We start from the raw sequence: 26,067 nt of genomic DNA on the forward strand, positions 1-26,067 counted from the left end.
CACCTGCGGTTACTGGTGATACTAAATGCAATTTAACCACTTGAAACCTGGAGCGAAATCACTTTCCGTGAGCCGTATGCCTTTCACGAGTATTAAAACCTTTGAACCCTGGTAATTGGTGCGATTTCTTTTAAAAAACATGGGAAAAGTCAACCAACTTGGCAAGAAATGTTCTAAAAATTGAAAGAAATTATTAAAAGGCAATGAGGAAAATGACCAGAAAACTAGCTCAAAAACATTATAAAATCAACCAAAACAAAAACAGCTGGAAGTGAAATAGGATAATTCAACTAAAACACAAGAAATTTGTGCTCCAGAAAATAATAAGCACTTAATGAGGACCCTAGGGTCACTGATTAGCAATTATGACTTAAATATGAATGCCAGAGAGCAGTAATAGAAAAAGAAAGAGAAAGAAAATAATAAAAAAACAATAACAAATTGCCGTATACGGATAAAAATGAGGTAGATTGTTTTGCATGTTATTCCAGGTTGCAGGTGCACAATGAGAAAAACGTTATAATTTTCTGGGATTTTCCATCCTGTTTAAACAGCTGGCACCTGCAATGTATTAAATGTATTAATGGTTCAAACATACATCCTGAAATTACCAAAATTTCCTCACACAGAGGACATATTACATGCCCTTTTGTTGATTGTTGTCACTGCTCCTTTTAAATGGGGTCCAAACTGAAACACTGGTGTTACTGAGCACAGATGCACATTGTAACTCACCTTCTCCAGGGTCTGATGTGGACAGTGATGTGTTGTGGATAATGTCAACTCCAGTGTTGAATCAAGTCACACTCTTCTGAATGTGACTGCAGCCTCGGCAAGTGCTGAGCTTTTCCTGTGCTTTTTTTTGGTTACCTTGGCAACAAATGATGCGGGGAGGAATGAAAAACGACAGAGCAAAAACAAACGAGGGACGATGTGTGAATTAAGGGAGGCGTACATCACAGAACAAAGAAGAGCGTAAAAAGAAAGACTAGTTTAAAGATGGTGGCGTAAGAGAGGGAGGAGAATAACACAAGTATGAGGATGAGCAAAATGATCGGCTGGAACATCTGGGCGGAGGAAGAGTGGAGCGGTGAACCAAGAGGTTGGATTTAGTGAGAAAAGGGAAGAAAGAGAATCAGCGTTAATCTGTTTGAGACATTTTAAAAACAACTTATGAGCGTTTTTTAATTACAGTCTCACCGACAGCGGCTCCTCTGCCTCCCTGTCCTCGGGCCTCGGCACATCCAGTCTGTCGATGAAGGTCTGCAGCTCTTTCCTGAAGGCCTTCATCTGAGCATTGATGCGATACAGCAGCTCATGCTCCCTGATCCTGCTCCCATCCTCCTCTCCACCCTCCTCTCCTCCTCTCCCGAACATCAGGTCACCGTTTGACACGTACACCCTCGCCTCTGAGATGATGGTGGCCGTGTCAGCGATGAGGCGGTCGATGGTCCGGACAAGCCTCTCCGCTTCCAAACGGATGTCAGTCATTTGCTGCCTTTCACGCAGGCTGCACCGGCCACCGGGCAGGAAGCGGGCCAAGGCGGAGGAGGCGGCGCCCTCTGGCCCCGTGGGTGTGTAGAGGCCGCGTGTGGGTGTCAGGCAACGGCTACTTCCGTTGTTGTTTCTGACCTCATCGGAGTCACTTTCCCCGCCTACAGGGCCCTCACGTTTGCGGTGTGGTGGGAGGAGGCGGGAAGAGTTGGAGTCTTCGTCACTCTCGCGGCGACCGCTCGTCACACCGCCGGCATCGCTCTCTGCGTCGCTGTCCCGCGGGCTGGGACGCAGGGAGAGGTGGGAGGCCAGGTCGTAGCGCTGCATGTTGGAGAGGAGCACGCGGTTTTCGTACTGCAGCTGCATCACCTGAACAAAGACAAAGAGATGTTACAGTAATAAGGTTTATCAATAGGACACATGGCAACATGGCACTATGGACGGCAAAGTCACTTTGGTGATCCTTGACCTTTCCACCAACATGGAACAACCATACCAATTAGTATCACAGTATTTTTGCGTGACAATATCGTATCACTCGTATCCTTTTTTTTCATTATATAAAATATTAACATTGCAGATACAAACTAAACTTTTGGTAGCCTACTAGGATAATAAAATTAATTGCTGTTACAGTCCAGTAGATACATTTTGCTGTTATTAAGAAGTTAGATGAACAGACTGAAAACTTTATCTTAGATGAAAACTGAAGTTGACAAAGTTTTCCTTTGGGGACATAATTTGCATATTAAAAAGTAACAAATTGCAATATTTCTTGTCACAATACTCAGCATTTTGCAACACTTAAGATCGCAATAATACTGTATTGTGACTTAAAGGGGACCTTTTATGCTTTTTGGGTTTTCCCCTTTTCTTTATTGTTTTGTGTAGCATTTTTATGCTTATAAAAGGTCTCCTAAGTATTAAAGCCCAAAGTTCAAACCAAACGGAGCTCTCTCTCACAAAAGCTCCCAAGCTGCCTGAAACAGCTCGTTTGAATTTCAGTGTTTATTTCCGTAACTTGATGACATCACAATATAACAAATCGAATGTGCACAGAGAGAGAGCCAGCTGACCAATCAGAGCAGACTGGGCTTCTGGTGAGGCTGGACATAAGCTCAGACAGAGGTGCTGCAGCAGAGGGCAGTATGAGACACATGATGTGTTTGAACATCAAAGCATGTAAACCCCCAAAATACAAATATGATCCAGAAACGGCAAAGTAAAGACAGTATTATGGGCAAAGTGAAGACAGTATTATGGAATATTTTACGTTTTGTTTTGGCAGTTATTGGAATATCAGTATTATCAATCGTCTGGTCATACCTTGCCACTTAGGTCATTGATCTGAAGCCTTGCCGCCTTCAACTCCTCCTGCAGGACTTCTGCCTTCGCTCCATCAATCGCTCCACCTCCTGCAGCTCCTCCCGCTCCTCCCCCATGCCTGGCGCCTCCCTCGTGGGTGCCGGCTTTGAACCGTAACTTGTTCAGCTCGGCGGTCACTCTTTTGTTTTGGTCTTCAGCATCAGCCAGGTTCCTCCTCAGCAGCTCCGCCTCATCCTCCACCAGCTGCAGCTGCTGTCGGAGCTCCGTCAGGTCATCACCAAGGCCTCGCCCGGAACCCGGTCCACCCATTGCTCCACACCCAGAGCTCCCAGCGCCCTCTCCTTCACCACGGAGGTCGTCGAGCTCGGCTCTCAGGCCACGGTTCTCAACCTGTGGGGTAGAGGGAGAAAAACTCATGACTCCCAATGAGTTATTTCTTCACTAACGTACCCATGTAGCATCATCTGCTTTTACCTCTAACTCCACTATTTTCCTCCCAAGGATGTTGGCCTCCTCCTCCACCAGGCGAAGCCGCAGCTTCAGCTCTGATTCACGGGTGGTGGGCGGACCCCCAGCTTCTCCTTTGGGATGGGTGCTGTCCAGTTCCCCATAGAATGAGCGGTACTTCTGCAGCTCTTGCTCCAGACGGTCCTTCTCTTTGTCAATCTTGGCCGTCTTCTTTCTCATGAGCACCGCTTCCTCCTTGATGAAAGCTAGCTGGCACTTAAGGTCCTCATTGTCCTCCTGAAGCAAAGAGCAAACACAGACTGTAAATACTGAAGTGAATTGAACAGTTAAAACCTAATCCTAAAGTTCACAAAGCTGATCTCTGCAATAAGACGTAAAGACGGAAGACTTAAGATTAAAGAGAAGATTTTGTGGCACAGTCTTTCTGAGCCAAAACGTTATCTATCATTGGACCAGGATGTTGGAGGTCTATTAAGTCTAAAGTAATTCCTGGAGCTCTGCAAACTCTCAGCTTTCATTAAAAATACACTTTTCTTTCATATGATTGGAGTTTCAGCCTGTTGTAGCCAGAGGTGACAGGCAAATGTCTTTCTTGAACATTATGTAAGGATGTAAGCTGCAGGATCTCTGTATTTTGTAAGTCAGTTTTTTGCTTTAAAATATAATTATGTAAATGTTGATTGTACAATGTAATGTCAAAAGAAGAATGTAGGACTGAGATTCAAATCATCAGTTGGAGACCCCTCAGTCAACTGAGACAGCTTTAAGTCAAGCAGTCATTTTTTGTTTTTTTGTTTTTTTTGCTGGTCAGTGTGCTGTGCATTGTACTTCTGGGGATGTTTTGGTCCCCAGATTTTGCTGCAGAGTGAGCGCTCTTGACTTTCACAATAGATGTCTTTCATGGATATTCATACCACCACTTCTCACAAATATTCACCATAATGGGCAATGGAAAAAAATGACAAGTGATTTCTTTATTCATCAAAACCCCTCACCTCTGTTGGAGTCTGTGCTGATTTTCCAGTCTTCTGGATGTCCTTGCTTCCTCTTCTCTTTTGAGACTGTTGAATTGATTAAATTGAAAAAATAAGGCTTGAATTCTTAATGTATTTTTTTGCTTTTTTTCTTGTATGTATAAACAGCTTTTAGGGGAATAAAATTGGACCATAATTACATTTTTAATAGACATCTCTTAAGTCTATTAAGTGTTTACTTACCTCTTTGGTTTTGTCTAGTTCATTCTGCAGAGCTTGTTTGGTCACTTCCACCTCGATTAGTTTCTGTCTCAGTTTTTCATTTTCCTCTTCTGTCTTTGTGCGCTTCTCCTCAACCTTTTCCAGCTCGTGGTGCAGCCTCACAGACACATCCTTCGCTACCTGCATTTTATAGTTAGTGTGACGTCATTTTTTTATATTTTCGCTCCTACTGTGGTGATTTTCTTGTTTTATCTTCACATTTAATGACTGACTATTAAGTTTTACTATCTTTGGGCATTGCAAACTCTTTCAAACAACCATAATGACTTAGAAAAAAAAGCAGTGTTTTTATCTGTGGCAGTGATTACACTGAAAGCTTGCATACATTAATGAGACTAAACATCCTTGGAACTGCTCCCAGACAGACCCAATGACAGCCGAGCACCGTCCCCTCCCCTCTGCACCTTCAGGTCCTGCTCCAGACTCCTGAGCAGCTCCTCATCGATCTCTCCCGTCTGGGCGTAGCGCAGCCTCTTCCTCTCGGCCTTCCTCAGACGGTACTGCAGGATCCGGCAGTTTTTATTGGCCCTCTCCAGCTCACGCCTCATCTCCTGCAGCTGACACGTGTCTTCTTCGTAGAATGTGTCCCTCATCTCATCCATCTCGGTCCTCATCTCCTCAATTTCACACTGGTGGGTGCACAGTGAAGATTATGTGTCACAGTTATGCTTTTAATCTCTGCTGTTGTGAGTTTTAGAGTCTGACTTTTGACTCCACAGAGGCAGTAATGGATGTTTTGGACTTAAGCCAAGTATCGTCAAAAAAGTGGTTTAAAATCATGATCTGAATTCAATGTATTTTTTTTTTATCGCAATGTCTTCTCTGCTGTAGATATTTCCTGCAACTGCCAACATACAAACATGCAAAATCCCACCCTTGGTTGTCCCTCATTTTAACACATGATAACATTGATCCTTGCAGATCAATACCAATGTGATCAATAACCAGTTAGTCATCTGTGGCCAGTGTATTTCCAACATGTCTTAGTTCTATGTCCTGTGGAGACATGGAGGATGTTTAGCAGGCAAATAAATTATTTACTTAACCCTTTGAAACTTGGAGAGACATTACTTTTCTTGAGCTGCATTCAGATGCCTTTCACAAGTATTTAAACCTTTGGACTCAAATTGGTTTGATTTCTTTCAAAAACATGGGAAAAGAGGTAATGTAGATGTGTGCATACATATATTTATACGGGTGCTATATAAATGTTATATGATACTTTTAGGGATTGTATGTACTTTACATATTTCTATATGTGTATATCTTTTACAATGTTAGAGAAGCCACACTGCACATGACACAGTGATTTTAAAAATTTTAAAAAATATGTATACATATAGTTTTTATTGTTTTATCACATGAGATGTAGGTGTGAGGGAAAATAAGAAAAAGACTGGGAAAAAATACAGTTACCATAGTTAACATATTTAAAATTATGGTACAGAATTATTATAATTAAGAGCATTTTCCAAGTCTTGTTTGCCTTTTTTCTATTTTCTTTTTTATTTTCTTCTTTTTTGAAAAAACAAAACAAAACAAAAACAAATTATCAGGTAGTTTTCTTGCACCTTTTCATTATTTATTGCTGATTTTGGGGTCATTTTTTCATTCGTTGCTCATTGCTGGCTTACCATGTTTTCAAAAAATCAAGCCAATTTGCTCAGGTTTCAAAGGGTTAACTGTGACACTGCAAACAAGATTCAGTCAACAATAAGGATGTTAATGGGCCCGCAGCCCAACAAAACATGGAAACGTGTTATTTTCTGCCATCCAAAAATGAAAAAAAGACTGTTTTGCGGTGGATTTTGGTTAGATGACACTCTGCATTTTTACACTTTTCTAAATAATCCCCAGCTGATTCTCAAGCAACGTCCTGCATAAAAATAAACATGCATCAAACCTTCAAATCTTCATTTTCCTCCAACAGTCTCTCCATCTCCTCTTCCAAGGCCTGGTCCTGCTGTGTCACGGACCCCGCCTCTGTGGCTTCTGCAGCCGGCTCCAGCTCTCCCACCGCGGCCTCCTCCGTCTCCATGATCCCCTTCTTGCTTTGCATCTTCGCCCCGCTTCTCCTCAGTCTCTTGTGCAGGTGGAAGTGGATGAGTTCAGCCTGTAAGCATCCTCCTCTCCACAAACCCAAACCGAGGCCGCAGCCCGCAGACTCGCCGCTCCTTCTCTCCGTGCGGCCGGCCTCCTCCCCGGGTCTCCTGCCTTTCTCCGATGAGGATCCGCCGGTCAACAAACGCTGGGAGGAGTCGCCTTTAAGGCAGGGCAGGCGCAAAGCGGAGCGACGGGCCGATGATGATGAATCTGTCGGATCTTCCCCGACAGCATCCGCCCTGTTTGGTCTGACTACACCAGCTTCAGCACCATCCGGGTGAACAGCTGCTCCGCCGCGGCTCTCGGGCTCCCTCTCCCTGCCGTCTGCAGCTCTCAGACTCGCCCCGCTGTTTATGCTCCTTCCTGCGGCAAGAGGGGATCTGGACCTGCCTCGGTGTCTTGGAGCTCGCTTCCCTTCCTGGGCTGTAGCCGGTGAGGGAGCCCGGTGCTGCCTCCTCCTCCTCCTCCCTGCGCTATTGTCCCCTGATGATGTTGATGATGATGGAGGATCTGCAGCGCCGCCGGCGGCAGCCCTCATTTTCTGCAGAAATAAACTCCAAACATAGGCTGTAATTTCTTATTCATCATATATATAAAAAAATTAAGCTGCACAACTGCAAAACCAAATTGTTATTTCATCATAACCACAATTATATTTCACTATATTATAACGTTCATACAACTATATAGTTTGAATTTAGAAAAAGATGCTTCCTATCAACAAGCCACTAGATGCCGCTTTAGATCTCCTCATCCTTGCCCACAGTCTAAACTTTACAAAGGCCTGTTTGTTTTGTCCAGGACCATTAAATATTTACTGCATCCTGCAGAACCGACAAACGCATACCCGCAAATTTATAAAATAAATAGATAAATAAATAAAAGCAAAAGTCCAAACCGATGCATTTTCACAGAGAGCTCCACATAACTGGTAAATTCTTACCGCAGAGCAGTAAACAGAGTCGCTGACACACAGGGCACCACCAGGCACTGCAGGGGCACTGACCATATGACGTCAGGTGTACGTCAAACCAGGAAGGGAACAGCCACTCCTCCTGAGAAATCCCACTCTGGCCACAGATGTGATGAAGATCTGTCAGGAGCCCTGAAGACAACCATATCCCAACAAACAGCCCATCCATGCACCCCCACCGCTTTATTTCTGTCTCCCGTATTTATTGGCATGATTATGATTAACCCTTAAAAACATGAAAGAAGTGGTTTGATTTTTTTTCAGAAACATTGGGAAAAGGCAATGAAAAACAAGACATGGCACAAAGATTAACGTGAAATTAGTAAAAGTTTACAAGATAAATAAGCACAAAAAAAGAGAAAAACAAGAAAATGACCTAAAAAAAGTGATGAAATTTGAATTTCTCTGGGGACATACTGTAATTTGCAGTTAAAAAAAGGTAATAAAATGCAATATATTGCAATGCATTTTATCACAAAATTCACATGCAACACATTTAAAAGCACAATAATATTATGTTATTATGTTGTATTTTGGGGCCCACTATGAGGTTAGTTGCTTGTGAGAATAGAAGAGAATAGAACTACTACTTTTTAAAATTTTTTTTTACCTTTTCTACTTTTGTGCAGAAAACGCAAAATGTGTGAATAAACATTCACCAGAACACAAGAAATTAAGTGTTTAATGCTTAAAAATTTCAGGCGGAGGAGCCCCAAACTGGGCTTTTAGTAGACTGCCCCCCCAAATTAGCATCACCCCCTATTGAAAAGGTCTGGAACAACATAGTCTGTAAATACTATCTTACCATAACTCATGTCAACATTTGTTTTACATTTTGAACAACATACGATAAGGAGCCTAGGTTGTCGTATGCTGTAAAGCCCTCTGAGGAAAACTCTGTTTTGTGATACTGGGCTGTATAAATAAAATTGACTTAAAATGAGCGAATTTGAGTCATTCTGACGTCACTACGTCATCACGTCGGGTTAAAGTGCAGAGGTCGGGGTTAGCTGGTGTAGTAGAGTAGCTAACGTAAACTTGGGCATCGAGAGCTAATATAAAACAGCGCCGACAGACTGAGAAAGACCAGAAATTTGCTCGGACAGTTTTTTAGCAGCTTTTTAAATCCTTATATGTTGGGCGCGAGGGACTTCGCGGGGACACGGACATGTGGAGGGAGTTTTATAGCAGCTAATGACGAAGCGGATCACGCAGCGTTAAGAGTTGTCCCGTTAAAGCGAGGAGCGCCGTTCAAAAGGAGATATCAGAAAGTAGTCCGGAGACTATTTTAGTCTGAGGAGAGAGAAGGAGACGGCACGCTTTTTGGGCCAACTAAAACAGCGATGTAAGTAGCCAACATCCGTTTTCCTCTAGCTACCCAAACCAATCCTGGGTGTCAATTTTTGGTAGCGGATATGAAACATTAGCTTTGACAGCGCAGTGGTTAACATCACATTATGTTTGAGCACAAACGCCACTTGGTTCGGAAAAGATCATGTTTTGTGTTAAAATACCAGGTTTTGGTGGCACAGTCATGGCAAGAAATGCCGCCGATGTCTTACTGACTAACTACATAAATAAAATACAGTAACAATACAAATAAAGTATAAATAAACTAATCAATCAATAAACAAACAAATAAATAAAGCGTCCTTTGCCTATAACAAAAAGCCTGTGTTAAGAACTTGGAACATTTGATATACGTGGACATTTATTATTTATTTATTCTTTAAATGTAATTGAATATACTTATAATCTAGTACAGTTAGGCTACTGAAAAAAAGTTTGTAATTAAATTACATATTTTCACATGTTCATGGAATGAACCATGAATATATGAAGTTAACCTTGAATGTATGAAATTAAACTTGAATGTGAGTGAATGTTTGCCTATATTTAAGTTTAAAACTTAAACATAGACAATGAAAATATGTAATGTAATATATGTAATGGCCCATGGATATATGAAATTAAATTTGAATGTATAGAGTAAAAGTTTGGAATATAAACATTTTTGAATATATGATAAATAGCAGTCAAAATATATGAAGTAGTGCACTCTGATATGAAGTAAATTCTGTGAATATTAAGTGAAACTCGAGAATGTCAATTAAATTTTATGTTATCAAATTTAGCATCAGCAACCCTAATTATAAAATATGTCACATTAAAATGTCATTAAATTCCAGTGACTTAAAAAATATTGGTGACTACAAAGGGGTTACATCCAAATATATTCTTTTCAATTAAAACTTTACATGTAGAACAAAATATTCTTTCTGCTGTTTTGCATGTTTTCGGTCAAGGCATGCCCTATTTTCGTATAGCCTATTTCTCTGCATTTTTCTATTTTAAATTTAAATTATGAAATATAATGAGTTAGATTTCTTGACATCTAATACTTAGTAACTGATATATTTATATTATTTATTACATATTTAACTAGGTAATTCACATGAGAAAATAATAGAAATTCAAGATAATGTATAAAATACATCAAACGCTTAGTCTTAATTGCCCTGTAATTCTGAAGGCCTCTTAATGAGGTGCCATATTGTTGCACTTCTTTATTTAAAAAAGGGTGAAAAACTATCTTGGAGTCCATCCATCAATTCTAGTTTATGTAGAATTGACTAATTACAGAATTAATTGTACAAGAAAAAGCCACAACTTTTTTTCCTCCTCCTACCTTCAGTACATATACAAATGTATTTATTCTGAAATTTAAATGTTGTTACAGTAAAAATACTCTGATATACAAAACAAATAAAATGTGGGCATTTGCCAGGGTCTTAATAAAAAAACATAATATTGCATAATGGTAATTGTAAGATTCAATGTCTTTGGAGCTTGACCGGACTAAAAGTTGGACTATTTTAGCCTCTTATACTATGAGTTTGACCATCTCTATATTTTTAAATCTGTCACTTGTAAATCCCCCCAGCTCATTTAAACAATGCTTAATTGGTGGAATTCCCCTTTGGGCATAATTTTTTAAAACATATGCAGCATAAATGTGGATTCCAGTTCAGTACCTCTTTACAGTACAGGACCTTAAAATGAAATACTGTAAGGATGCAGATGTTACCTGGATGCCCTCATTTTAATTTATATTGTGCAATTCATGTAGTGATGCATACAGTATAAACAAGTACATTTACAAAGACAGTTTCTCACTTTAATTCATGTTTTTCCCCCAAAAAACTTGCTATCTCTGAATTTAATACCTAAAATATTGTCCGCCTGTACATACCATCTGGCTCACCCACTTTTCCTCCTACATCTAATGTCTTGTAAATGTACTGTAGCCCAGCAGAGGGTGCCCTCCACACATAAAACTGAGTCTGCACAAGCTCTGTGGGCAATCTGTCCCACACAGACGGAGAGCCAGTAAAACGCTGACTGTTTCCACTCTGTAAGGCTAGAATGAGCTCCTTAGTCATATAATTGCTAATGAGATGAGTGACGGGTCGGGTTTGCAGAGATTTAACCCCTGCAAACTAACCCTTCACCCTTTAACAAACTGGCCCTCTCACCCTGGGTGGGCCAGTTAGCGGTCACTCAGCTAATGATAGGCCTGTGCAGACGGGGACAAATTAAAGGAAAAACGTGAATAAAAGAGTGGAGAAATATATCAAGTACATATTCTTCCATGTACCAGGGCTCACTGAGATTTGGTGAGACAATGATGGAATAACAGTATATTGAATAAACCTTGAATATATGAAATAAAAGTCAGAATGTAGAGAATTAAAGTTCAAATATATATGGACGGAAAAATGACTATATGGAATTAAACTTGAAATATAGTGTGAAAGTTTGAATATATGGACTGAACCTGAAATATATGGAATTTAGTTTCAGACAATGAAAGTTCTAGTATATGGTGAATATATGAAATGAAAGTTGAAATGTATAGAATTAAAGTTGTAATATAAAAAATGAACCATGGTTATATAATTTTAGCTTGAAATATAGAGTGAAAGTTTGACTATATGATGTAAACCTTAAATATGGACTTAAACTTGAGATACTGAATTTAAGTTTGAATATATGGAATGAACTTTGAATATATGTTATAAAGCTTGAACATAGGTATAGAAAAAAATTAATATAAAGCATGAAAGTTTGAATATATGAAATGAAACCTGAATGTATAGAATAGAAGTTTGAGTATATGAAAAAAAAGTTTGAATATATGACTAATGGCATTCAGAATATATGGAATTCAACTTGACAGTATTAAGTGAAACTTGTGAATGTTAAATTAAATCTGATGCCATCAAGTTAAATATCATCCATCCTAAGTAACAGAGATAATTAAAACCCTGGCAAATGTTCGAGCCAAAACTGTATTCAGTACCGTTTTACTGATGGAGAAATGTATTCACTGTTTCATTGTGAAAGTCTGAATGCAGTGAAGCTCGCAGGCCAGACAGTTCCCACCAATCAGGCAAACATTAATACAGACACACACTGTCAACCTTATGTGTGTCAAGCTGTTTAAGTTTCATTCCATATATTTAAACTTTAATTCCACATAGCAAACTCTAATCCTACAAATTCTGACTTTCATTCTATGTATTCAAATTTTCATAAATTATATTCAAACTTTTATGTTTTCTGTGTATCCCGATGTTTCTTCTATTTATTCTGACTTTCATTCAATGCAAGTTTTATTCCTTATATTTAAGCATCATTCCATAAAATCAAACTCACTCCATATACCCAAACTTTTTAATTCTAAAGCTTTATTCCATATATATTTAAGGTTTGTTCCATATAATATATTTACAATGTCACTCTATATAGTCAAACTTTCATTCTATATATTCAAGTTTTATTCCATATATTTAAAGTTCATTCCATATATTAAAACTGTTTCTCCATATGCTCAAACTTTCATTCTATATATTCAAGTTTTATTCTATATATTTAAGGTTTATTCCATATATTCTGACTGTCACTCCATATACCCAAACTTTTTTTCATTCTATAGGTTTATTCCATATATTTAAGGTTAATTCCATGTATTTAAGGTCCATTACAGATATTCAGACTTTCATTATATATTTTCTGACTTTCATTCCACGTGGTCAAACTATCTAAGCGTAGCATGTTTTTTAAGCACCAGTTTGTTTTATGCTACTATAATATCTTAATACAGTTGCATATTAGAGATGTGTTAACACGTACATCAAAGTGTACCTGCAGTAGGCCTTTACTAGTTAATCTTGCACACAAATATATGCCCAAGCTCTGTAGTACGTGTGCGCATACAGGTATGTGTATGCACATTCCTGCAGCAGCAGGGATGCAGGTTATAGTGACCTGCTCTAAATGCCTTTGATAGAAAAGCCTTGGCTCTTCTGCAATCCTCTTAGTCCCTGGCTTAGATCCCTCTATGTCCCCATGGAGGACAAATACTCCTCTCACTCATCTCATCCAGTCTATCATTCACATCTACACCCTGAGACCTCCTTCCTTCCACCTCCACCTCCACCTCCACCCTGATGCCAGCGGGTGCAAAGAGACAGGTGGTGGTGCAGTGGGATAAGATAGAGGGCTGCAAAGTAGTGCGTGCACTATACAGCAGATTGAAGGGAGGGGGATGTGGGAAAAAAGTGGCTAAGCATGAAAAACAGAAAGGGTGTGATATGAGCCTTTTGGACAACAAGGGAAAAAAGATTGTGGTTGAATAATTTAATAGATGCCATTAGTGAATCCACAATGTGGTGAAAGAGCAAAGGGATGTTGTGTTTCTAATGAAGAAATGGATGTGGAGTGTGTGGAAAAATATGAGAGGGTGAGGTAAATACACAGCACAGATGCCACTTGGTTGTATTTTGTCAAAAAAACCCAAAAAAAAACCCAAAAACAAACCAACAATTATTTGGGGCCAGAAAGTGCAGATCTCTTTTGCCCTGACTTTTATCACTTGGAAGTATTTTAGAGTGACTTGCACAATAAATAAACCCTACATCAAAGCTAAATGTGAACTACTCCATACAGTTTGAGAGTTGCAGTCGCAACCTGGTGGCAGATTAGTAAAGGCTTCTCTTCCAGTGACCTGCTTTCCTCGGTAACTCATGGAGTGACGTGGAAATAAGCTCTTTTGGAGCTAAAGCCAATTTACCCCCAAAGATTAGGGCAGATCTGTCTGGACAGGCCAAAGACGCAGCATACCTCTGCCTCTCACACACACCTAGAAGAGACCTTTCCATCCTGCAGATCCTGGGATGGTAGAGGGATGAAGGAAGTGGAGGAACGTGGAGAGAGAGGAAATGGGAAGGCTTCGTCTCCAGATTAGGTTCCCAATGGGTGATCCTGTATGTTGATTTGCTATCGCGTTAAAGTAGCTGATTTTGCAAATAACTTGTGCTCACAAAAACACACATACTTGATCTATGAGGGTGGGGGGACATTGTCTTTATTTCAGTTACATGTGCAGCCAGAAGCTGTGTCGCTTTCATTCTTAAGACAATGAGATAACCGTTTGTTTTCTTTAAAAAAAAAAAGCTCTTTTCAGGAGGAGTTTCCCTTCAGTCCTACATGGCAGTGAGACAATATTGAGCTGAATTTCAAATCTTTTTCTTGCACCTCGGCTACGTTGCACAGCAAAAAGAAATAAATCTTGAGGACCCACAAAAAAATATTATAACAAAGATACCCACAAATTTCCATAAATACTAAAAGAAACTACAGTCACCCTCCCCCAACCAGGTTTTTTAATTTACAATGAACACAAAGAAAATAGTCAATCTGTAAATGCAGCACAGTTATATCAGTTAATCAGACGGCAGAAAAAGTCCATGACGTGTTGAATTGGTAGATTATGTAGATAAAGTAGATGGCAGTTGTGAGAATGTCATATTGAGATTTTTCCGTTCGCTAACTTTGCTCTAAGTGTTCGTAAACAAAACTTTGCCCCCCGGACCAAGAAAAAAAGAACTTTGGTATAAACATCTGCATGTTTTGTTGGTAATAGTTAAATTCATTAAAACTCAGAGCACTAGAAAATAAATTAGCATATTAAACACTATTTAAGCTTTCAGTTAAAACAATACTGGAATCCAGAGTACAAAAGTTGGAGGTGAATTTTGGTTGATAAGTTAGTGGATGCTGAGCAGCTTGTAGGTCCTTTAATAGTTTGGTCCTGTTATGGTCCAAAATGCGGTTGGACAGCAGAGCATGGAGCCTACATGATCAGCATCTTGCTTTTCTTGATATTGAAAAAAAAAACTGTTTAAAAGACAACCAACACCCCTCTCTTCCTCTCAAACCCCCATACAGACACAAACACACACTTCTACCCTTTCACCTCTCCAAGTTGGTCACAAATCACATCCTTCTATATTATCAGCAGGGATGATGAAGCCGGTCTGGTTTCTGTTTATCCCTTCCCTTCCCTACCCTCCCTCCTTCTCTGGCCCTTAAAACAACTGTCCTCTTTCCTTTAATTGCCACGCAGGCCCCTCCTCATGCTTTACTCCCTTTTTGCTCTTCCTTTCTTTTGCCTCTTCCCGTTATCCACTTCCTCCGCTTTGCTGTGACCGTTAGATACCGTAGAAGTGCCGTTTGCAACGGGCTTGCCTCCCTTCTGCGTGGAGGAAGGTTTGCGTCGGTAAGCGTGGTAATAGAAGTTGGCAAAGAGGATGATGAAGGTGACGGCGTAGCCAATCAGAGCCCACTGCATCCAAGCGGGGAACGGACAGCCTGTGTAGAGGGAGTGACCTGCATGGCCGATGGTCACATGGAACTGGATCTGTTAAACACACAAAATGTTTACACATGATGAAAAAAGTGTAGTACGCAATTCAGGAGAAAGATAGTTGATTGTTGGAGGCGGCTGTGGCTTAGGAGGTAGAGCGGGTCATCCACCATTTGGAAGGTTGGTGGTTTGATCCCACGCTCCTTCAGTAAATATGTTGAAGTATCCCTGGGCAAGATACTGAACCTCAAATTGCTCCCTAGCTGTACCACTGTTATGTGAGTGTGTGCGATTGTTTTAAGATCTAAGTAGCCACTAATTGACCACTAATTTCTGACATTTTGGATTGGTGTTTTGGTCTGACTACATAAGTACATGTCATTTGTTGTTTACCAGTGCTACCAATAGTTAAAATGACGCCTTACATCCAACACTGAACCGTTTATGATCCCAACAAAGGCACACTGACACCCGAAACGGCTTTACTCTGTCGTTATTAATCATTAGATAACGTTAGCCATATGATGCTTACAGTTAGCTAAGACCCATTGTGGTGTATTTGATTGAGTAGGCAGTTCAGTGTGCCAAGATGCCACCAAAACAATTAAAAGTGAATGAAGACGCCGCTTCATCCACATTATGGATATGGAATGAAATACTCCATAGGTATTGATATCACTTTAAGGGTACTGGTATTTCTACTGGTATCATCATTTTTTAAATGATACCCAGCCCCAATTGACAAAAATACGTGCCATGCTTTGGGTTGGAGCATGACAGCCAATAGAGCACTGCAGGGATGTTGTTTTTCTGTAGGCCAACCTGGAGCTAAACATTGCCCTGGTTCCCTCAAAAAAAAGCCAATTGGATTTTTCCATTGGGTTTTGGATTGAAAATAAGCTCTGTGGCATACTAACAGGACTCATTCCTGCACCACTCTACTATACTCATGTCTACAGTTATTTACAGCACCCAAAAACCCCCGTAAAAAGAAAGCCATAAAGTTATACCCACCATCTGAATAATGGTGAGGTATTTCTTCCACCAGAGGTACTTTTGCATCTGAGGTCCCAAAGCTGCCAGGCCATAGTAACCGTACATGAGGACATGGATGGAAGAGTTGATGGTTGCACCAAAAAATGCTGCAGAAACACAAAGAGTTAAATTTGTATTAGATGTTGGAGATCATGTTATTACTAAATAGCTAGCGTGAAACTAAATCTCATTTGGCACAAAGCCAAGAGCAATCTAAAGAATTTGGCAGCTGATTTGTCAAGATCCATATACTCACATTGTCCGCCGGGGACCCATTTGATGCCGATCCACCAAAGGATGAACATGGTGCAGTGATGGTAGACGTGGAGGAAGCTGACCTGATTGAACTTCTTCCTCAGGATGAAAAAGACTGTGTCCAGGAATTCCACTCCTTTGGAGATGTAGTACCACCAGAGAGCAGATGCTATCTGAAGACAAGAAACAGGAAGGAGTTAATTATTGCAGCTTGCGGTGGCAGATCTGTATGCGATACCATCTTTGATGGATAACAGCTTAAGACTGCACCTACAATGTGCAGACGCTGGTGTAGTCTTCATTAGAGTCACTTGAAGGTCTGAATTATCAGCCCTTTAAAGCCTCTATCTAATTACAGTCACGTAGGATAGTTGATTAAAGAACTGAATAATTACAACAGCAGACAGCAGTTTATATCAAGGATGTGCGAAATTAGTCAACTAGTTGATTTAAAGTTGCTACTATTACTGGTTGGCACCAGAAATAGTAATTATTAAAATTATTATTTTATTAACACACACACATTAAAATTACAGAATGTTAACAATGCAAAAAAAAAAGGAAAAATTGAACAAACCCGGATAATTTAGCAAGTAGCAAGTTTGTTAGTCGGAAACTAAAACTAGCATGGCTTTACAGTATTTTTATTTCATTTAGTAATTTGTTGTGTTTTTTAAGACAATGTGAAATGCTCATAATTCACAATGCAGAGTGCCACACATTTCAGCAGCATTTTTAATACGATTTGGTTATTGAAAAATGTGACCAATGACGACAAATTGCTTTTATAATATAAGTAATCATTTTTTGGACAGCGGTTAACCTTAAAAAATTATTTGTGCTCAGTTTTGACTGTTTTCAAAGGGTTTTTACTTTAAAATTACTTTATAAGTTTAAAATGAGTCATTAGGAACAGCCCCAGTTTTTTATTAATACATGTAAGAACAAGGTTTAAAAAAAAAAAATGACCAAAATACTAAAACACAAAACTAAATCTTCATGTTTTGCAGTTAAAAAAATAAAATTAAAGTAAATCATTAAGGTGAAAACATACGCGTTAAGTAACATCATACCTGTAGGATTAATAGCATAACGTGAGGGTAGTGTGCAGACTACTTTGTCACTCAGATATCATACATTTGAAGTAACTGTGTGATAAACCGTATATTTCCTGCAGTTGTAGTGTGTTGACTGTATATTGCAAACGTGGTCACTATTAAACGTGTGTTTTCTCCATTCTAAAGCTGTGGTTTGTTCTACAGTGTATGTGAGAAGTACTCCTGACTCCCTGTTCAGGAAACACTCATCAAGGGAAGTTCCACCTACAAACGTCCTCCAGTGAGAACAACCCGCAACATCAACAACACAGACATCCCTTCCTGCGTACATTTCTCTGGTAATGTAAACATTTTTGATATGTGTTGATGCTACTGTTAAAACACTAGTGATGTCACAATATGCAACTGAGGGGTGAGATATTGACTAGCCCAAACAATACTGGATTTTTGTGGCTGATACATATATTGGGGAGTAAAAAAATTCCAATATTTAAATATTGGCCAACATTATTTATTTATGCAATGAGGCAATGCCATTATCCCTCAGATATGGTTATAAATACCTCTGACAAAGAAAATGTAATGGTGGCAGGGTATTTTATAGCTAAATTTGATTGTAACTGAAGCAATAAACTATATTGGGAATTTGATTATTCTAAATTACTCTAAGCGTCTCTTTCTTATTATATGGTGCATATTGGACAACATATTATCCAATATCAATATATCTGTGATGGGCCCATATCGACTGATAAAATCGCCCCACTAATACATCGGTCTGACTCTACTAAAAACATTAGATTTCAGCAAGTCAAATGTTCATTTTAGCACCTTATGTCTACTAGAGAAGGAAAGTTATATTGACAAACTCAAAATTGTTGGTCCGGCTCAGCATCCCTTGATTATCTTTGAGAAATGATGCCAATAAATGGCCAGAGGTGACATACCTCAACAAAGCAACAAAACCAGGCTTTGTTTAGCTTGATTAGCCTCAACCTCTATGGTGTCTCTGATCAAATTAGCAAAACGCTTGCTGTACACAGCATACTGAGTGTCAGGATCCCACTCCCTGCTGATGCCTCACATCTGTATCCACTTTTGTTCTCTTGAACGCGCAGTTTTTTACACTGCTGGTAGTGCATCCCACCACATTGGGACATTTTTGTTGTTGTTTGGTAACAGACATAAATGACAAGGTGGCACCTTCATGCAGTACAAAATCAGTGAAGAGTGATGGACTGTTGCGCTCTGTCTCTATACAGTCCACCCTGACTCTTCCTTTCTACCGGCCTGATAAACACATGCACATAGTACACATGGTTGCTCTCTAAGCCGAGTTGGTGTGGCATCATGCCACCATGAAAGAGCAAGGCCCAAAGGGTGGAGCTAAGGGTGGAGTGTTACGGTGGTGAGACCGAATAATCCCGCCTATCTGAGTGCTGGCCACACCCTGTTTGTCCTGAAATCACGACAGATATAAACTCTTTCCTCCTTTAACCCCCCTGACAAAACTAAATGCACAGATCTCCTTGAGGTTTCCCCATGAAAGTTTGTGTGTGGCGGTGATGTGTGTATTGAAGGAAGCTTACCCTGACTTCATTGACATCATTGGAGTAGTTGACAGGCTGACAGAGGTAACTGTACCCGGCTGCTCTAGAGCCTAGTAGAAGCTGATGAGAAGAAAGAAACCACAAAGTCAGAAAGAGGCTGAGAGAAAAATGGCTAATATTTCCCAAGATATGGAAAAAGCAACTGCAGTGAACACATGTAATCCCTGTTGATAAACTGTTTTGCAAAAAAAGGATGTTTTCCCAACAAGTTTTGAGTTTTCTATAAAACCAGCAGGTTGTTAGGAACAGCTAAGAACTCTTACACCTCAGCGACTGGAGATCATTGCTTCAGCAGAATCTGCATACTGCAGAAACTGCAGGTATTGCAAATGCATATTCTACATTACAAACTATAAACAAGGTGATCAAATGCACAATTACTTGGTTGAGAAAATATATAAAGTAGGACTGTATTAATTGTTGATTAGTCTATTGATTATTTTCTCAATTAACTGATTAGTTGTTGGCCTTTTTGTGCATTTTGTGTTAGTTACAAGCACATTAAACATGAATTATTAGCTGGCGTTACGCAAGCGTTTCAATAGTTTATTAAGTTAATGTTTTTTGGTAACCTGTTAGACCTACAGAGTAAGGTTTCTGCAAGTGTACAAATATATCAACTACTGACTGAGTACATTTGCTATTTTGGGCAATTTGTGGCCAATTTGGTAATCCTATTTCGCTAATTTAATGGTCTGCCTCTGTGTGTGGGTAAGAGTTGCTGCTCAAGAAGGAAGCTGAGGGGGACAGGAGAATCAGGGCTCAACGCCTCGCTCCATTTTCTGAATGGGCAAGTGTAAAATAGAAGTGATGTCCGATGTGAAGTTTTCTAAAAATAAATTGCAAGAGTTTCCATGTAGTGGAGGTTCGAACCAGCCGAGCTGTATGCCCAAGGCTGACTCAAGTGTTGAACAGGATGATTAGAAAAATTGGACATACTGGACACTATAGAAGATTAATTTAGGGTCGACAGTGTTATATAGGACATAACATTACTAAAATTAAATATTTACAATGCTGCGTATGAGAGATTTACTTTTTATTGCCCAGAATAGGGCTGGGCGATATGCCTTTAAAATAATATTGCAATATTTTTAGTCTATAACGCGATACACATATATATATATATATATATATATATATATATAATATTATACATGAGCTAATATAGCAGTAATTCTTTGTTGTGCTGGTAGTGGCTGGTTGGAAATTTTTAACAAATCGCTCAACCGTACGGCAGTCTAATATAGTAAACTTAGTACTCAGTGGTTTTATGCCTGATAATGGTAATGTGTAAAATGTCTCTGCATTTAATATTCAAATTTAAGTTTAAAGATTGAATCATCTTGTTTCTTGCATGTGGCATGAGAGGAAATCATTCGGTAACACTGGTATTGGCTGAATTTATTAGGATCTTATTACGTAGTTTCCACGTCATTGCCTGCCAAAAAAAAGTATGTATGTATTACTACTGTAATCCTTGAAGTTATATCCATGTGTTTACCTCTTTGGCGATGTAGAAGTTGAGTACCACCATGCTGAAGTTGTAGACTATGAGGGTCTTCCTGAGTACATAGGGCTGGCGGTCCTGCATGTATCTAGGCCCCGCCCACAGGAAGAGCAGGTACAGGCAGCTGATGGCCAAAGTGGGGACGGGAGATGACATCATTGGCCAGTTCTCCACCCTCTTGTCTGGAGGAAAAAACGGTTCATTTCATAGGTGAACACATGTCATGCATATGGTTTTAGGCTTAATTTGTACAGTTAGCGCCCACATAGCTATAAAACATACACACCCTAAACCTTTATCCAACGCATGACATTTTAGTGTGACATAAGTGTATCAGGAGAGCCTTGCATGACAATTACATAATTGCATTTTATAATCAGCTGAAGGAAAAAAATCAAGTGAAATCCAGTGCTTTTATAACATACTTTCTACAGTTTTTCCCTTTTGCTTCTGTTGACATTATTCATGTTTACTAACCAGCCTTATTGTAAAGATGCAGGGACAGTGCACAGGATGCCAAATATAAGTTTTTTCATGTAACTTCCCAGTTTGACCATTTTATTTAAACTTTGGGGGTGAAAACAAACAGCATCTTAAAATTACTGCACAAATTACCTGTTGCTGCTTTCTGGTTCAACCTTGATCTGCCATATAAGTTATTATAAAAAAAAATGCATGTACATATCAAGGTTTTTTTTAATTTAACTTTATTTAATACATTTATTATATTGATTATGTACCTTCTAGATATTAAAAAGATGTTAAAAAATTGTACTACAAATAAAATAAATAAACAAAATGCAGGCAAAGGAAAAAAAAAGAAAACTAAATCCTTCAGGGTCTGCTAAACAAATTAAGCAGATTTCAGATGTCTAAATAAATAAGTTTTGCCAGTTTTTAACTTTTGAGTTTTTAATTTTCAGTAGTAGTCAGGTATGTTTTATAAAAAGCACCTTTAAAAATATAAAAAGAAGGTAATCTATAAAGTCAAATCAGTTTATGTATATAATATCTTTACGGAAATAATAATCATAAAGTTAAGTAATATGTACATTTTGGTCACTGAGAAATTAGTACTGTTTAAAATGCGTAATATACGGGGGCCTTGGTTGCTGAGTGGTTGCACCACATGCCATGTTTCTGCAACGTCCCAGGTTCAGTTCCAGCCTTGGGATCTTGCTGCATATTATAGCCCTCACTCTTTCCCCTGTTTCCAGTCTACTCTTGTCATTTGTCAAATAAAGGCAAAAATCCCTTCCAAAAATGCATTTAAAAAGAGCTATTTATCAATATTTGCTAGTTATCTTCTTTAAAAATTAAAAGGTTCACCTGTAACTCAAAAAATAAATAAGTGGAATGAAAATTTTATGCACTTATTAGATATGCTGACTTTTTTTGAACACTTCACGAAAGACAACATGGTCAAAGTGGACACTTTTCTGTGTACTCTTCTGTATCCACAGGTAAACAGGTGACTAAAATCTCACAATAACTCATACTGTTTTACCTGATAATTTCTTTGACAATCGTAACCAACAGTCACACATCAGAAGTGACATGCCGTGTGTGATTTAGAAACAAGTGATTGTAAAGATCTTACCTGCTATAGTAAGGCCCCATTTGTAAAATTCTACAGTGTCATTCACCAGATGTGTTACAACCTCCATGGCTCTGCCTTTGGTCCTGATTATACTGTGGCAGGAAGAGAGACAGACGGAGAGAAAGAGGCAAGGGAGTCAGTGAAAGGAGCCACCTAAATTAAATTACAGGCCATACGTATCCTATCAGTGTAACTAGTAGCATGAGGAGATACTAAACCACTGAAACACAGCTGTGCCATAATTAGCTTGCAATTACTGACGTGCACATGTTCATCAGGCCAAAGATATCTAGACTGAACCCAAAGATTGCACTTGTCAGAAATAGGGTTGCAGCAATATTTAGGTTTCAAGGTATATTGTGGTATTAAAAATCGATGGTTATCATGCTGTGTACATTTGCTTATCTACTGTGTTGGAATAAAAAACTGCAATTGCAACTGCAAAAAGATTGAAATGGCAAAATATGTGAGAATCTCACCTTTATTTAAGTTATTTTAAAAAAGAAGACTTTTTACACATACTTTCATTTAAACTATAAATAATGCCGTTGCAGTTACAGTTTGCATCCATCTCTGTTAAACATGGATGCTTCACACACATCTTCAACCTCCCCGCAGCACAGATGATCTATACAGTCAGCACAGTTTTAAGGTGGACGCCCAAGGTTCCTGAGTTATGGCAAAAAAAACAAGTTTTATGTGGTCACCTTGACCTTTGACCTTCAACCACCAGATTCTCATCAGTTCATTCTTGAGTCCTAATGGATGTTTGTGCCAAATATGAGCAAACTCCCTCAAGGGCATCTTCGGATATTGCGTTCACAAAAATTAGACAGATGCAAGATCACAGTGACCTTGACCTTTGAACACCAAATTTTAATCAGCTCACCGTTGAGTCCAAGTGAATTCTTTTATTAAAATTCAAGAAATTCCCTCCAGGTGTTGATAACTTGAGTTACCATGTTCACAAGATTGTGTTGAATGGATGGATGTACATACATGTTCTGTTCGTACGTACGGACAACCTGAAAACATAATTCTAATATAGGAACGGCACGAAGGCATAAATATATAAATATATATATATATATATTTTTAGTACTAAAGCATTTAAGGGTCCTTGCAACTGATAATTATAATTATAATTTTATAATAATGTATACTCTCATACTGTGAAATTTTCTGAGAGGATTATTGTACCATGAAAATTTCATATTGTTGCAACCCTAGTCAGAAACTAACTTCCACAAGTAAGAGCCCTTTACACTGGGATTTGTATTAAGTCTTGTCACATTATATGATAAAAAATGAATTATACAGCACATTATGAATTAATGGATAAAGTTTGATATTATCCATAACACTCTTTGCTGCAAAAATCCTGAAAGACCACATTAGGCCCCTCTTCTCTAACATTATTTGAAGGAATATGTAACATTAGCCTTGACAAGATGTTAATGCACTTTCCATTGATTCTTATGATTGCTGGCCAGTCACAACAGTTTGAGATGATTGTAGGAAATTGGTTATTTGGTTATCTCCGTTTCTGATGCTTTAGATAAATAGATAGAGATACAGAGAGACTAGAGAGACAGACTTAAAAAATTCCTCTATTAACCTCTTTTAGTCACTAACAGGAGTAAGTATGACATAAAAAAGCAAACAAAAATAGTAAAATGGTACTTCAGGAGAGATATGTGAACCTCATTGACTGTAATTAAGCAGCATTACATAACAAACACTTCTTATCCACCTGAGAGCTGAGAGCAGGTGTCTCCATATTTATCTATAATTAATCCGATGCATCAGATCAGCTGTCCTTTAAATAATTAATCATTCTGTCTGTGGTTACTACTGTCCACCAATGAGCATTTCCTGGCAGAAAAGTGCTGAGTATTTAGTGCAATATTGCACATGGGTGTGAGCACTAGATAATCAGCAGAATAGAATAGAATTTTTTGTGCAGGACTATATCATATAACAACACGCCCCTAGAGTTTAGTTTAGTTTGGAGTGGGCAGCAGAGGGAAATCTGATAAGAGAGGGTTAACCGGGTTTGTGCGCACACAAAAAGACAGGGGCGCATGTGTCAGCAGGTTTCGCTCGGACCGCTCAAGAGGCTTAGATTCAATTGATCAACGAGCTTAGATGTAGCCCTAAGTACAAATGCCCAACGACCCACAAGCCTGTTTGATGGTTATCTGCCTCCATGTGCTATGACACACTGAAAAACGCCTTGTTCATGTATTAAAATAAAAAAATAGAGGATAAAACTTGCACACTATTAGAATAACACTGCTCTTGTAATTCTGCCATAATAACACATTTAAAAAAATGTGTTTTTCTAAAAACTCCCACAGCCAATAAAAGCATTTGCACTAATTTTATCTCTGGGCTTGTAGCGTTAAGGGACTGTTTGTTATTTATGAGAGAAAAGGGGGTGGTGCAAAAAGGGGGAGGCATGTCAAATATTCTTGAAGCACTGGGGAGGGACTTAAGTTTTTTCTTTTGGCTTAGGGGAGGGGCATACAACTGTAAATGGCTGTATTTTGTATTTATTTTACCACAGATTTTTTTAAAATCACCCAAATTACAATATTTATCATACATAGAAACTGTAAAAACAGAAATGATTATTAGATTTTCAAATTTCTGATGGTCCTTGAACACAGTACGCGGGTCATAGGCTTCCAAAAAAAAAAGCACAACCAAATTTGAGGTTAAAATAGTTATATTTCATCACTTACTTCCTAATTTTGGACTGTTTGCACAAACTACCATGCATGACAAGATGTGAAAAAGCAAGGTTTTTTGTCAACTTCAAGATTTCAACTATTAACTTTCAGAAATCACAGTGTAAGACTTTAAAATCAAACAACTAATTTATGGTGAAGGGAGTGTCATGCATTTTCTCCAAGTCACTCTGGGAGGATCACGGAAAAAGAAACTGTAGCTTCGGAGAGGGTTAAAAAAAAAGTCACACCCACACAAAAGTCACACAAAGAACATTCCCTAAATCAAATGTAATTTAAATGTGCCAGGATTAACAGGTGGATGGCTGCTCGGAGCGAATTAATAGTAAAAATAGCAGTTATTAACGTTAATAAAGTCTTAAAACGATATGAAAAGTGTCTCTCGACCATAAATAATTGCTCTGACATGGACATAGGGCTGGGCTCTTTTCCATCAAGGCTTATTAATTAAGCTAAAAATATATATAAAAAAGACTAGAAGCTTGAAGTGAGCTGTTTTTTATGTAAAATCAGTAATGGCATTTAGCATGTTAAAATTACCACAACCTAGCGCACACACACAATGTTAAAAAGCGTTACTTACGTCCTCGATATTTAAGAGCGTGTAATGACATCCGGTGCAATTTAATGCCCAACTCCCCTCAGTTACTGCTTCGCTCCTCTTCTTTTTCTTCTGCTGCCGTCACTGCTAATTATTTTCTACGTCGCTCCGCTTATAGTTCGACATTAAACAGCAATTTGGCAAGAAACTAAGACAAGGCAAGTGAAAATCTATGACTAAGATAGGCCAATTATGCATTCAGTCCGTGCCGGCCGCTCAGCCGCATCATCTTCTCCCTCAATCTGCTGGACGCCGAGAAGCCAGATGGCATTGCGCATGCGGGAATTCACTCTGGTGTCTCGTGTGCGTGCGCG

The 26,067-nt window shown here is 38.9% G+C and overlaps 2 protein-coding genes and 1 long non-coding RNA gene across 4 annotated transcripts in view; 1 reads left to right on the forward strand and 2 right to left on the reverse strand.

Annotated features, from left to right (window-relative positions):
• Positions 1-926: 926 nt before the first annotated feature.
• mtcl3b (MTCL family member 3b) lies at positions 927-7,658 on the reverse strand. Its single transcript, XM_042504037.2, has 8 exons — positions 6,448-7,658; positions 4,949-5,173; positions 4,506-4,664; positions 4,284-4,349; positions 3,295-3,564; positions 2,821-3,210; positions 1,201-1,863; positions 927-1,067 (listed from the first exon to the last, which is right to left on the reverse strand). Exons 1-8 carry the CDS (start codon positions 7,183-7,185, stop codon positions 957-959), a joined length of 2,622 nt encoding a protein of 873 aa, XP_042359971.2. The 5' UTR covers positions 7,186-7,658; the 3' UTR covers positions 927-956.
• Positions 7,659-8,590: 932 nt separating this feature from the next.
• The window catches only part of LOC148186816 (uncharacterized), an 86,124-nt gene continuing 68,647 nt past the window's right edge, over positions 8,591-26,067 (forward strand). For both annotated transcript variants that reach the window (XR_015779084.1, XR_015779085.1), the window contains exons 1-2: positions 8,591-8,965; positions 17,884-18,017. This is a non-coding gene — a long non-coding RNA (uncharacterized LOC148186816). The remainder of the gene's footprint in view (positions 8,966-17,883; positions 18,018-26,067) is intronic.
• Positions 14,034-26,007, reverse strand: elovl4b (ELOVL fatty acid elongase 4b). The gene is made up of 7 exons (XM_088089206.1): positions 25,736-26,007; positions 22,400-22,491; positions 20,794-20,981; positions 19,269-19,349; positions 16,623-16,794; positions 16,346-16,473; positions 14,034-15,385 (listed from the first exon to the last, which is right to left on the reverse strand). Exons 2-7 carry the CDS (start codon positions 22,464-22,466, stop codon positions 15,107-15,109), a joined length of 915 nt encoding a protein of 304 aa, XP_087945332.1. The 5' UTR covers positions 22,467-22,491; positions 25,736-26,007; the 3' UTR covers positions 14,034-15,106.

This window comes from Plectropomus leopardus, chromosome 16 (genome assembly GCF_026936395.1).
Source record: "Plectropomus leopardus strain MGB_pleo_1.0 chromosome 16, ASM2693639v1, whole genome shotgun sequence".
NCBI classification, from domain to species: Eukaryota; Metazoa; Chordata; class Actinopteri; order Perciformes; family Serranidae; genus Plectropomus; species Plectropomus leopardus.

What these genes read in the sequence shown, in the direction of transcription:
- elovl4b (XM_088089206.1), bottom strand. Translation starts at nt 22,466, where the DNA reads ATGGAGGTTGTAACACATCTGGTGAATGACACTGTAGAATTTTACAAA. An exon ending in ATGGGTCCCCGGCGGACAAT is followed by an intron (nt 16,474 to 16,622) that starts GTGAGTATATGG and finishes GTGTTTCTGCAG; the next exon opens with CATTTTTTGGTGCAACCATC. An exon ending in ACCTCACCATTATTCAGATG is followed by an intron (nt 15,386 to 16,345) that starts GTGGGTATAACT and finishes TGTGTTTAACAG; the next exon opens with ATCCAGTTCCATGTGACCAT.
- mtcl3b (XM_042504037.2), bottom strand. Translation starts at nt 7,185, where the DNA reads ATGAGGGCTGCCGCCGGCGGCGCTGCAGATCCTCCATCATCATCAACA. An exon ending in AACTAGACAAAACCAAAGAG is followed by an intron (nt 4,350 to 4,505) that starts GTAAGTAAACAC and finishes TCAATTCAACAG; the next exon opens with TCTCAAAAGAGAAGAGGAAG. An exon ending in GGAAAATAGTGGAGTTAGAG is followed by an intron (nt 3,211 to 3,294) that starts GTAAAAGCAGAT and finishes TCTACCCCACAG; the next exon opens with GTTGAGAACCGTGGCCTGAG.